The 11,876-nt window shown below is 35.5% G+C and overlaps 1 protein-coding gene across 5 annotated transcripts; it reads left to right on the top strand.

Annotated features, from left to right (window-relative positions):
• The first annotated feature begins 757 nt into the window (after positions 1 to 757).
• On the top strand, positions 758 to 11,876 carry LOC111017087 (telomere repeat-binding protein 2). Of its 5 annotated transcripts, none has more exons than XM_022292751.2 (11): positions 758 to 1,213; positions 7,514 to 7,694; positions 7,800 to 7,929; positions 8,048 to 8,632; positions 8,725 to 8,907; positions 9,017 to 9,064; positions 9,158 to 9,237; positions 9,709 to 9,935; positions 10,246 to 10,566; positions 10,803 to 10,866; positions 11,515 to 11,876. In XM_022292751.2, the coding sequence occupies exons 2-11, from the start codon at positions 7,614 to 7,616 to the stop codon at positions 11,674 to 11,676; spliced, it is 1,881 nt and encodes a 626-aa protein (XP_022148443.2). In that variant the 5' UTR covers positions 758 to 1,213; positions 7,514 to 7,613; the 3' UTR covers positions 11,677 to 11,876. The 5 variants fall into 5 exon arrangements, with proteins under 5 accessions (XP_022148443.2, XP_087976898.1, XP_022148445.1 ...); XM_022292753.2 differs by lacking the exon at positions 758 to 1,213 and adding an exon at positions 6,542 to 6,737; XM_088120771.1 differs by lacking the exon at positions 758 to 1,213 and adding an exon at positions 6,542 to 6,737 and having other exon boundaries at positions 7,375 to 7,694.

Genomic DNA, 11,876 nt, shown 5'->3' with positions numbered 1-11,876 from the left:
AGCATGCTCAAGGTCGACCAAATATTCATTTTACTTTTCTATTTTGAGTTTGTGTTATAGTATTTGTATCAGGGTGTGTATGCGTCATTATGGAATATATCTAAATTGTTATTTAGTTGATAATTGGTACATTTAATTTAGGATCTGTTTAACAATGATATTGTTTATTTTTTAAAATTATGCTTGTCTATTTTTTTTTTCTAATAATTGGAAGTTGGAGCTTTGTTTCCATGTACCTAGAGACACCCATGTTCATATCAAGACCCGAATCTAAAAGATATCAAGAACTTTTATATTAATCTCAGAAGGTTCAAACTTGGAACCAAATTATACTTTATCTTTTAATAATTATCTTTATATTATAATATATTTATATAGGAAATAAATTATAAATCCTGTCGACTATATATATATATATTTTTATAAATAAACCTCTCGAAATTTTAAAACTAAAGAAAGTAGTTTATCTATTTCTGGTTTTTAAAATATGTTGAGGTTTTAAAAGTGCTTTTAAAAATTATAATAAATAAAAATTAAAAATAAAATTACCATACTCTCTCTGACTCTCACTGTTCCCTTCTGAATAATTTTCAACCAACACTTGTACAGCCAAAAACCAGTGGAGGAAAGGTGGCATTGTTTTCCTGATTTGTTTTACACATTGCACCGCCATTGAGATAGATGTAGCACATTAGAAGCCCCTTTCGGAACTTTTCAGTTGTAATATAACACCCTCCAAGGCTAGACCAAAGAAAAAACTTAATCTCTTGTCGGAAATTTTTATATTCGGTATAGCCTTAACCAAATTTCTACTCGAAACTTCCCGCAGTGTACGTGAGGTGAAGGATAGTGGTTTATTGAAAAAAGAACCACACCTTTAAGGATCGTGCACTATGTTTATTCCAACAATATCAGCTTAGAAACCTCACATAACCTTTGTGTTTTGCGCTGTCGAATTCAGTTCTATCATTTGCTGCCAAAATTAGTGATTCTAATTACTGCTGAATCTTAATATTTCCATTTCATTCATATAGAAAGCTAAAATAGATGATTTATTTTTTTCTTTTTATTAAAGAGCTCGGTGTTGTGTAGTGGATGGTTGTGTCTATAATGCTGCTGAGGAACCTCAATTACTCGTGATCCGTTAATGGAATGAGTTGTCAGCCATGTGATACCGAAGGGGAGAGCCTTTCCGGGAGCAGAGCTGAAAGAGGTAATTAATGTTTCATTTTTGTTTCTGCTCTTCGAATGTTGACTAAATTATTCTTTTCTTATATATATTTATATACATCTATGTGGCATGGGTTTGGTATTGCATCTTTCTATGTTTTGTCAGGTTCAATTATTGAACCTACGGAATTGGGAATGTCTATAAGGTTTCGGGACTCGGCAAGAGTTTGAAACCTTTGGGTTTATCCGAACCCTTGTGTATATGCTGTGCAGTTGTTGACTACTAAATACAGGGTTTTTCCTAAGCGCATCTCCGTTGACAAGGGTTTAGAGTCTCTTGGCTACACCGATCTAGAGATCCCAAGTTCGAATATTGATGAGTTTAATAAGAAAAATCCTTGATACTTCTTGGGAGCGGGGCAAAGATGCCCTTAGTTATATTGGAAAATGCTAAATAGCATGTCCGATCCCAGGTGATAACGAAATAATACTATGGGAATTTTTTCTCTTGGGTGGGGGGCGGGGGGACCGAATGACATAAACCATCCATTCAAATAGATCATCTCTTGTTAAGAAAGTCGACTTCATCCATCTTTTGATGTCTCATTCACATAGGTGATAATCAATATGAAGATTAGTCTTTAGAAAGACAGTGGCTTAAAAGGTTGGTCAAGTAGGTCATCCTGGCGACAAATAGGAAATCAATATTCATCAATAATTTCATTAATAGCCTACTATCCACACACACACATCCACCCCATGCCCTTTTCTTCCGAACAAGGATAGCTGGTACGTAGGAACTCATCCTTTCTCTTACCAAACATTTGGTCGAAGACCCATCTACTTGCCTTTGTAACCCTGAAGGTTTGGAAATAGTTTATCTATCCCTCATGATAGCATAGTACAATTCTTATTAGGATGGGAGCAAAAGCTTAGTTCTCTTGTTGCAACTCCCTTTTAAATCTAGAGAGAGAATTGACAGTTTTTGTTTATCCAAAACTATCTCACATCTATAATAAAACACGTTTTTGCTAGGAGTTTCCTAAGAGCAATTGGCAAAACATCCCTTTCTAGTTGAACACTTCTCTACTTTTGTGTTCAATTTGTCAATTTTATCGAGACCACGTTCTCAAAGTAATCCCTATCGATTTTTATGTTATAAAATTTGCCATGAGAAGTGCATTTTGGGTGAAAAACGTTCTTAGGCAACACCGAAACCTTTTTTAATTACAAGAGATCAATACTTGTGACTTCAAAGGTAAGGGACTTAGATGGAACGAATTCAACTCCAGATTGACCATCTGCCTGTGATATTAAAATTCTACAAGTTTCTCACAACCAAGTGTTGTAGTGTAAGACAATTGTCCAATGAGGTTAAAATCCTACGTGGAAGCTGACCTACTTGTTCATCTTCTTCAAAATTTTTGGAGCATAATGAGAATCTTCATCTTCTTCACCACCGCTCTCATACTTAATCAAAGTGATGATTTTGCGATTTGGGTATTCAAAGGTTAAAGCAGTGATGCGAGTTTTCCCTAAATGAATTTGCAGGTAGTTTAAAGCCAACCCCAAGTTCTCCGCTGGAAAAAAAGGGTTTTGGGAGAGAACAGGAAGAATGCTCTTCGGAAGTAGGAGCCTGCTCTAAATGGCTTAACCACTCTCAAGAGTGAGATTATTTAGAAGATCTCTCTGTCGTAAATAACCTATTGAGACGAAGATGAATCTTAGCCAATGGAGTAACCAAAGGATCTTCTATGGTTTCCCTACTTTGGAAGTTAGTTTGCAATCACCTTCTATCAATGCTTTTATCGTAGAATGCTACTAATTTCAAAATTTTGGGTGTAATCCAGATTCACAACTTCATGATCGGAAATATGTATTAGTACTGTTGAGATAAACTCATATTTGCATTAGAATAAAGTTGGAGATAGATGTTGAGATAAATTCATGTTGGCATTAGACGAGTTACTTGGTGAATATACGTTTTGAAAATAAATTTGAAAACCATACTTTCCAACGCCATATAAAATTTAGAAAAATGTAAAAAGCAATAAAAATACACAAAATATCCTATAAAGTGCGGAATATTGGACTAACTCTGATCATAATTCTCTCTAGAAATCTCTAAATTCAATTCCATTAATGCAGTGTATTCATGAATCGATTATTTTTCCAATGTTATATTAATCATATATTGAAACTCATGGTCAGGGATTACGAAACTTAAATACCTCGAAAGACTACCTTTTGCTTTAAACCTAAAAGGTTGAAAGCAAGCCGTACTATGCCCTAAGATTGGAACAAGCTACTAAAACAGATGGAGCAATTGAGAAAATATTCTCCAACTATATTATAGCACTATATATAAAGACTCCAACTAAGAATCCAACTATCAGTTCGACTAAAGTAACAACTCAACTAAAAGAATTAGTTACACCATTACTAATTCTTATGATAACTAATTAGTTCAACACTTATAATAGTTACTAGGTAAATATTTTTCCATAACAAAATTGAAAACAACAAAAATTTACATCACCATAAAATAAATTTAAAAGACTTTTAAGAATAAGAGTGACATAATTTTTCTGAAAAATTTCATAAGTTTATCTTAAAGCTTTTCAGTATATTTCTATTAAGTGGTGTAATAGGTTCACGATTCAATTATGTTTCTGATGTGTATTACTTGTTTAGTAAAATTCATGGATTACCAAACTAAAATACATTGAAAATACTATTTAAAGCTTCAATGGTATCTAAATTTCTTTGTTTGTTTGGTCTGAGAACATTCATCTATCATTTCTTTTTCTTTTCATTGAAATCAATGAAAAGTTTGTTTATAGTTAAAAAAAAATCACAGTTTTTCAGACATACAAATTGTTTATATATTGGGTTTTTGGGTTACCCTTTTTTTCCAAGGGAGGAATTGTTTTTACTCCCCTTTTTCAAAACTTAAAGTTTTCTAAACTTTGCCGACATAACTTTAGATATCAAATGACCTTGCTGTCTCCCCCTAATTTTTAGATTTCTCTGATTTTTCTTTAAAACAAACATTTTCTCTTTCTTATAATTCGAAAACTTTGTTCTTCTCTCCTCCCAACACAATCCAAAAAAGACATCTCTCTCTTCTTCTTTTTCTACCCATTTTTCATTTTATTTTCTCTCACTCACTTCCCCATTTTGTTCACAAAAAATAGTTTATGGGTTTTCTTCCAACTTCACGAAACTGTTGGCACTGCCGAGTCTTCCATTGTGAGCGAAATAAATCTGAACCAAAACTAACAAGATTCAAGACATAGATTAAGATCTAATGGAGAGCGAGAGAAAGTGAGATATGGGTAAGAACAAGACAGAGAACAAGATCTGAGAGATTTGAGCGAGAGTGGGAGCTAGATCTAACCAAGAACGCTGACTCTTGAACGAGATTTGAGAAACGTGAGCGAGCGTGAGATCTGAGCGAGAACGGTGAGCGAGAGCGAGATCGAGAATTGAGCGAGAGCGAGATAGGGTGAGATAAATGTAGGCATGAAATGAGGGGTATGAGAAAGAGAGAAGAAACACTATTTTTAGTGAGAGAGAAAGAGGGTGGGAGGAAGAAAGAGAAAAATTAATTTTTATCGTTGAAAAAATTGAGTAATATGAAAAGACAAAATAATAATAATTAAAATTAATTCCTCTCTCTTCCTTCCTCTCGCTCATTTTCTTCTTCCTCACGCTCACTCTCTTCTCCTCTCTCCTCTCTCCCTTCCTCTCGATCACTCTCTTCCCTCTCTCCCCTCTCTCCCCTCTCTCCCCTCTATTCTATTCCCTTCTACTAGTTATAAAAAAAAAAACGAGAGAAAAATACCTATAACATCTTAGAAGAAAAAAAAATAGAGAAATAATGAGTTAATAGAAAATGAGAGAAAAAAAAGGAAAAGAAATTCTGAAAATAGAAGGAGAGAACAAGATGAAGAAATCTAAAAAAAAATAAATGAAGAGGTAATGAAAGTAAATTGATATCTAAAGAGATCCCAGCAAAATTTAGAAAACTTAAATTTTGAAAAAATAGATAAAAACAAATCCTCCATTGAAAAAAGGATTATACAACCCAAAAACCCCTATATATTTTAAGACTTTCCAACTAGATTTGTAGACAGTGTTTTGGAGCAAGATTAGTCAAATAAGTATTTTGCCTGGACCACGCAATATTTCTCGGATAAGATTTGTCGTTTAGTAGGTTGTGGCCTGTGGGTCAATGTCCCTAAAAACGACGACGTTCCGAGTTTAACCTGCATAGCCTGTTCAAAGCCATTCAAACTTCAGCGAGTCCACCATTTCATCTCCTCGATCCAGTTTTACGCTACGACACGCCACACATTCCTTATCCACAATGTAACGCCGTTAAGTAACGTGGATCCACAACACCACCTGGAATTGCTCTGTTCTTCCGCCGTCAACGCTATCTTCTAAGAATATTCCCCTTATCGCATCACATCACGCCCTTTTTCTATTCACAATTTTCCTTTTTCTCTTGCGATGGGATAATACCCTCCAAAAAGCAACCAATACAATCCTTCGCTTTGTCCACGTAGGATCATGACCACCTACTCCCAACTGCCGGTGGTTTATTTATTAAATGAGTTTAAAAAAAAAAAAAACAAAACAAAAGTGTGATGTGTGGTTCCTTTATTTATTTTTTAATTGAAAACGGCCACTTATATTATACATGTGCGGTAAATTATTATTATAATTGCCTGTGGTTATTGCACTACCGGCAAACAACCAATAGCGAAACTGTAGAATTTTGTTTCTCCACTCATTTTAATTTGTGAGATTTTATTTTTGCATTGTCATCGTCAACATTGCTCAACCTTGAAGCATTGTTTAAATTCTTTTTTAATGGAACAAATTTTACAGCACTGATGATAGGAATTTTAGAATTATCATTGTTTGGTTTTTAATTTTATGTCTAATATACTTTCAAGAAGAGGTAGGAAGAACATATTCATTGTTTCTTTTAATTAGGGTAATTGAAATAAAGAATTTATACTTTAGATGAATTCATTGTCTCATGGAATTACTTTAGGCAGAAATTGTTCCTTATAAATTATGCCAAAAATTTCTATTTTTCTTATGAACTTGATTTTTGTTGCTCTATTTATGACAGTTAATATACTCGAAATTAAGTGAAATATTTGCTCTATAAAGAAATTTTATCGTAGTTTTTTTTATGAGAAATTTTATCATAGTTAAATGCAATATTAAATTATAATATCTTGGAGGGTTACGTTGGAATTTCACCAATGACACTCGACATGACCCGGTTTCAGTCCACGTGTTGGGATCTGAAAGCGTCGTAATACTCGTGGGTCGGTCTGCTTTGAACACAGAAAGGGCATGGGCAACCGATAGGTTCGGTGATCGGGGTCAATCAGAGTTGGGGTTTAAGCGGAGGTTGGGAGTTTTTCCAGAGGGTTTTGGTATGGCCATTGGTATTTTAACACAGAGAAGAGAGGAAAATTACATCTATATCAACGATTTCTGAGAGATTAGGAGATAGAAACAAATGAGACACAGAAAATGTGGTAAGAAAATGCATCGATTTTTTTACTGTTTGTCCAATATTCTACCCTTCTTCAATCCTCACCTGCGAATCTGTGTGTTTATCGAATTTCCAATTCCCGGGGAAAGATTAAACTTTGCTGGATCATTGCCAAAAGATGGCTGTTTTTGTGAGAATTCTATTTTGATTGATTTTATTTGATGGGCTGCTCGAAAAGTTTGGGTTTTTCTTTTTATTTTCTCTTTTAATCATGGTTTTTTTTAATCTTTTACTCAACGGTGCGTTAGATTTCTGATGATAATCTGGCGAAAACGGGCAAGAGTTTTGATTTTAACTGTTTTGTTTTTTGTTTTTCCCTTCAGAACTGGGGGTTTGATCGCGTTGCATATTCTTCTTGGTTATTGCTTTTACAGGGTCATAGATCTCTTAGAAAATTCTACTAGCAAGACTGTGTACACGGTCATACCAGTGCTCCTGACCTGATTCTTTCATTCTTTGATCATGATCACTCGTAGTCTTTGGGGTTTAGTTGTGGTTTGGAATTAATGGTTTTTGTAATGGTTTGAGTATTTCATCATGTTATTTAGTGTTATGAAGTTAATGTATGTGTCTTTTCGTCAGAAGTTCTATCACTTATTATCTCATTTTATCACTTTCAGCCAGGATGAAGGCTATGTTTCTCCTAGACATTCTGCAGCTGATCATGTTATGTAGAATAGTTTTACCTTAATAATTGTTCTCACACCAGTACTCCCTTCAAGCCTTTCATATTGAGCAATTACATTAATTTGTTTCCAGGACCTTGATCATTGGCCTAGATCCCAAGTGATTTATGGAGCTTTCATAGGTTCGGATTAAGTTTGGATGTTTCTAGATTTTGTGGGATGGTTACTAAGCTATGGTTATTGGCAATAGACTAGATTATGGTTTCAATGGGTATCAGGTGCCCCCAATGCCACGAGCTACCAGATCAGCTAGGGTACATATCTTTTACTGTTCCATTGCCTCTGTGTCTTATGTCTGGTTTCTGTTTTTGGGATTGTTACTAATTTGTATAGTCCCTTTTGTCTCTTTTTTGGGATAGAGAAATGGTACTACTAGAAAGAGCGTTGATGACAAACAAATGCATGCATTTGACTTGCTGGCCTCTGCAGCTGGAAATTTGTTGCGTGAGATGAGTCCCCCATCGTTTCGTGACACATCAACTGTAAAAGGTAACGGTGCAAAGGTTGTTATCGAAAAGTCGTCTTATGCACTCTATATAAAGTTGAAAACCTAGTTACCAGTGAAGCCGTGGCAGGAAAATTTCTTATTTCTGAGCTCCATTTGCAGGTCATGATCAAGATTGTAGTTTAAAGGAATATTTTTCTTCACATGAAGAATATCCTTCAGCATTTCCTCCTGATGCTATGATTTCTTATGCTACAATGAACACTTCAACTTCTCAGAGTGTTGATGCTGAAAATTTGACGAACCAGAAAACCATTGAAATTGGAAATCTTGTTAATGAAGTTGGCTTTGCTGGTCACACCAAGTCGTGTGATCACAATTTAGATGGTGTAAACAAGAATATAGTGGAAGATAAATCTGAGAAGGTGATGAGTGGTGCTGAGTTTGCAATGTGCAGGTCTTCAGATCCAGTAATCTGTGATTGGAAACCACACATGTGGGTGTGCTCGGAAAATGGTTTCAAGGTATCATCATGCAAGGACCACGGTCCTCAGCACCCTTGTCCCACAAGTCAAGAAGTAGTTGGAAGAGATGATGACAATAACACCTTTGGGTGCATTTACCCAACTACCACAAGAAATTCTTTCTGGACCGCTCCTCATATCAGAGGCCGTAGAATAAGAAAGATATTGGCGTCAAAGAGCTGGAAGGTTGCTGTGAAGTATGGAGCTGAGAGACCTAATATTGGTAATGTGCCTGCACTATTGCATAATTCGGTTAATACTTGGTCATGTTTGACTATTTTGACATCTATCTATTCTGCCCTATTTCATTTGTAGGTGGGTATGCAAGGCAATTTTACTTCAACAAGAGAAAATTCTACAAGAACCAAAGATCTCAAATGAATATCCCTTTCAAAAAAAGGAAACTCTTTGATGGTTGCTTATCAGATTCAGATTGTAACCATAGAAGAATAGTTGAGAGAATTTCTGAATCAACTGAGAAGAGAAGGGAATCTTCTGGTTTGTATCTGGAGATAATGGAGTCTTTCGAATATGGTTTCCTGATTTTGTTATTTACATTTATTCCGCTCCTGATGGCTTACTTGAGTGTTTCAAAATGATCTTGCAGTGCATGGGAAATCATCTTTAGTTGCAGGACATCAGGGGGATTCTCGTGGTATATTACCTATAGAGTGTGCAATGTTTTGACTTGATCAGCGTCTAAACATTTCAAAGAGGATCTTATGGAGATGTTTTTCTTTGTTCTTAGTGAAGCTGAGGATAAAATCTTTCAGGGTACCTGAACTTTTCATTGAGATTTCTGAAACTGCAACTGTCAGTTCACTGAAGGTATGGTTGGGAACTACTACTGCCTCTGCTTCAACATGCATGTTCATGGAGATGATACGTAAATCATTTGTACAAGTCATGCATTATTCTCTTGAGTCTTGAAGGATCTTTTTTCTCGGTAATTAGCTCTCAAGCATAGGGGAATAATTCTTAAAAGATTGTGTACTTAACTCCTACGTTGACTGCTATAATTTCACTACTTCCTATAATAAGTTGAACATTTATCTGTAGTAAAAAGTGGATATCAACTCCTGCGGAACATATCTTCCCCTATGCATGTACACCTAGATGTATCATTTCTGCTTCTACCTTGTCTTTCATGATGAGAAGGTTTAGAAGATTCTTGACTGGGATTAAGTTATTGGTGTCCGTATTTTACCTTGTTTTTGAACATATCTTAATCCTGCGATGAATTGACTAAATGACTACAAGTTTACTGTCTTGCATCCTTATCACTTCATTTTTCTGCAGAGGACTGTGATGGAGTCAGTGAGCACTATTATTGGTCATGGTATACATGTCGGCGTACTTTTACGGGGAAAGAAGGTCAGGGATGATAGTAAAACCTTATTTCAGTCCGGAATCTCTCATGATAACCAGGATGAGTCCCTGGGATTTACACTAGAGCCTCATTCTTCACACCATGGAGAGTCTCCCCCTACATTTCCTTGTAGTAGTACACCTGAGGCTGTAACCAGGTGTTTCATTCTATTCACAAGATTTTCGTTCTCCAATAAAGAGTGAACAGTAATGACTAAGTGAACCATTCTTCAAGTTGCTAATGCATGTACCCATCATGTCCCCTCCCCTGTGCACACTTTGCTTTTGTCCTTCTATGGCATGGTGCTGCAGGGCTGTTGCCATTTTATTTACTTTGTTCAATTTCTCATACTCATAATGATGCAATATTTTCTTCCGTGGAAAAGGTAGACACGATATTTGGCTGCGCTCCAGTTATGCTACGTAATATTTTTGTCATCATCTTATATTATTATGCTCTTTTAATAGGCGCCCTCCCAATCCAACGGCAGATTATCCAGGCAATAATTCTGCATTGTTGCGTGAGGCTCATGCGACCAAGGCGAGTAATTCAACTGAGAGTGCTTCTGAGCCAGTCCCCTCTCTTGCTTATACGCCAGCTGAGGAAAGATCATCAGATTCTAAAGCACTGGTTACTGTACCAGCCATGGCTGTGGAGGCAGTAGCTGTAGTTCCAGTCGGCCAAAAATCTAAACAATTTGAGGTTGGCCACCGCAGAATGCGTAGACCGTTTTCTGTTGCAGAAGTGGAAGCCCTGGTTCATGCTGTTGAAACACTTGGCCCTGGAAGGTATGTTGTTGAAACCTCAACTAAGAGTTATAAAAAAAAACAACTTTAAGTTTCTTTATAATCATCATTGAAGTAAAAATGTGGACGCACATTCATGAAGGATCTCCCATATATGTGGTTCTGTTTTTTTTTTTTTTTTGCTACAACTTGTGCAAGTACTTGTTAGATTAAGGTACAAATTTCATCTTCATTCGAGACTTTTCATGCTGCTTATGAGATTTCATTTCATACTGTAGGTGGCGTGATGTTAAACTACGAGCATTTGACAATGTTAAGCATCGTACTTATGTTGATTTGAAGGTATGGTAACTGTTCTATATCTATATTAACCCACCCCTTCTCTGGCTTCTGTAAGTTCCTTCGAAATGTGTTCCATTTCAGTGTTGCTCCCTTTTTCTGATGTTTTTTGGTATCCTTTTATGTACTCTTTCATTTTCTGAATTGAAGCTCGACTTTTCATGGAAAAAAAAATTATTGCTGAACAATTTAAAAGAGATTTAAATGTCTCTAAACTTTTAGGTTTACTCGTCTTAAAAGGTGTATTTTTGTCTTAAACTTTCAAAATAACCATTTTGGTGTCTAAACTTTCAAACTCTATATATACTTCAAGCCCCTAAACTATAAAAGCTATTATTTTGCCATCAGATGCCTGTCAGTCTATTGCTTGCCTGGCCAACATATATATCTGCCTCAAACACATGTTTATGCCATTACATTAATACATTTACTCAATACTATATTATCCCTTTGTTAAAAGTAAAATTACGATTATTTTTTCTGAAAATTTACCAGTAGAATAGATATTTTAGGAGTTGAAAAACTCATATGAAATAGCATTTAAAGAAAGAAATAAAAACAGAAAGTAAAGGCATAACAGTTGTGTTTGTAGAGGAAAATAGGAAGTTTTGTGATGCTGTTTTAAAATGATTGGTGTGTGATGCAATGCAGGACAAGTGGAAAACATTAGTGCATACAGCAACAATATCCCCTCAGCAAAGGAGAGGAGAACAAGTTCCTCAACAACTTCTGGACAGAGTCCTCAAAGCCCACTCTTATTGGTCTCAACACCAACTCCTCACAAAGCTTCCTCCACCAACCAAATCCATGTAAATCTTCCTTTTCTTTTCTTTTTCTCACCCTTTTCAAAAATAGTTCTCTGAAAAAAAAAATGTGTTTACTAGGAAAATAAAAGTTGTATATTTGCTTTGTTCTAGGCTCAAAACTAAGGTCTTCCCTCTACTTCCATGCTGTAAATTATTTGTCAATAACGATAAATATAAAGTTTGACATCTGTTTTGGTCTTTGAATTA

Source organism: Momordica charantia (assembly GCF_013281855.1).
Source record: "Momordica charantia cultivar OHB3-1 chromosome 2 unlocalized genomic scaffold, Mcharantia_2.0 BLBB01000002.1, whole genome shotgun sequence".
Taxonomy (NCBI): Eukaryota; Viridiplantae; Streptophyta; class Magnoliopsida; order Cucurbitales; family Cucurbitaceae; genus Momordica; species Momordica charantia.
This window is presented reverse-complemented; position numbering and strand designations above follow the sequence as displayed.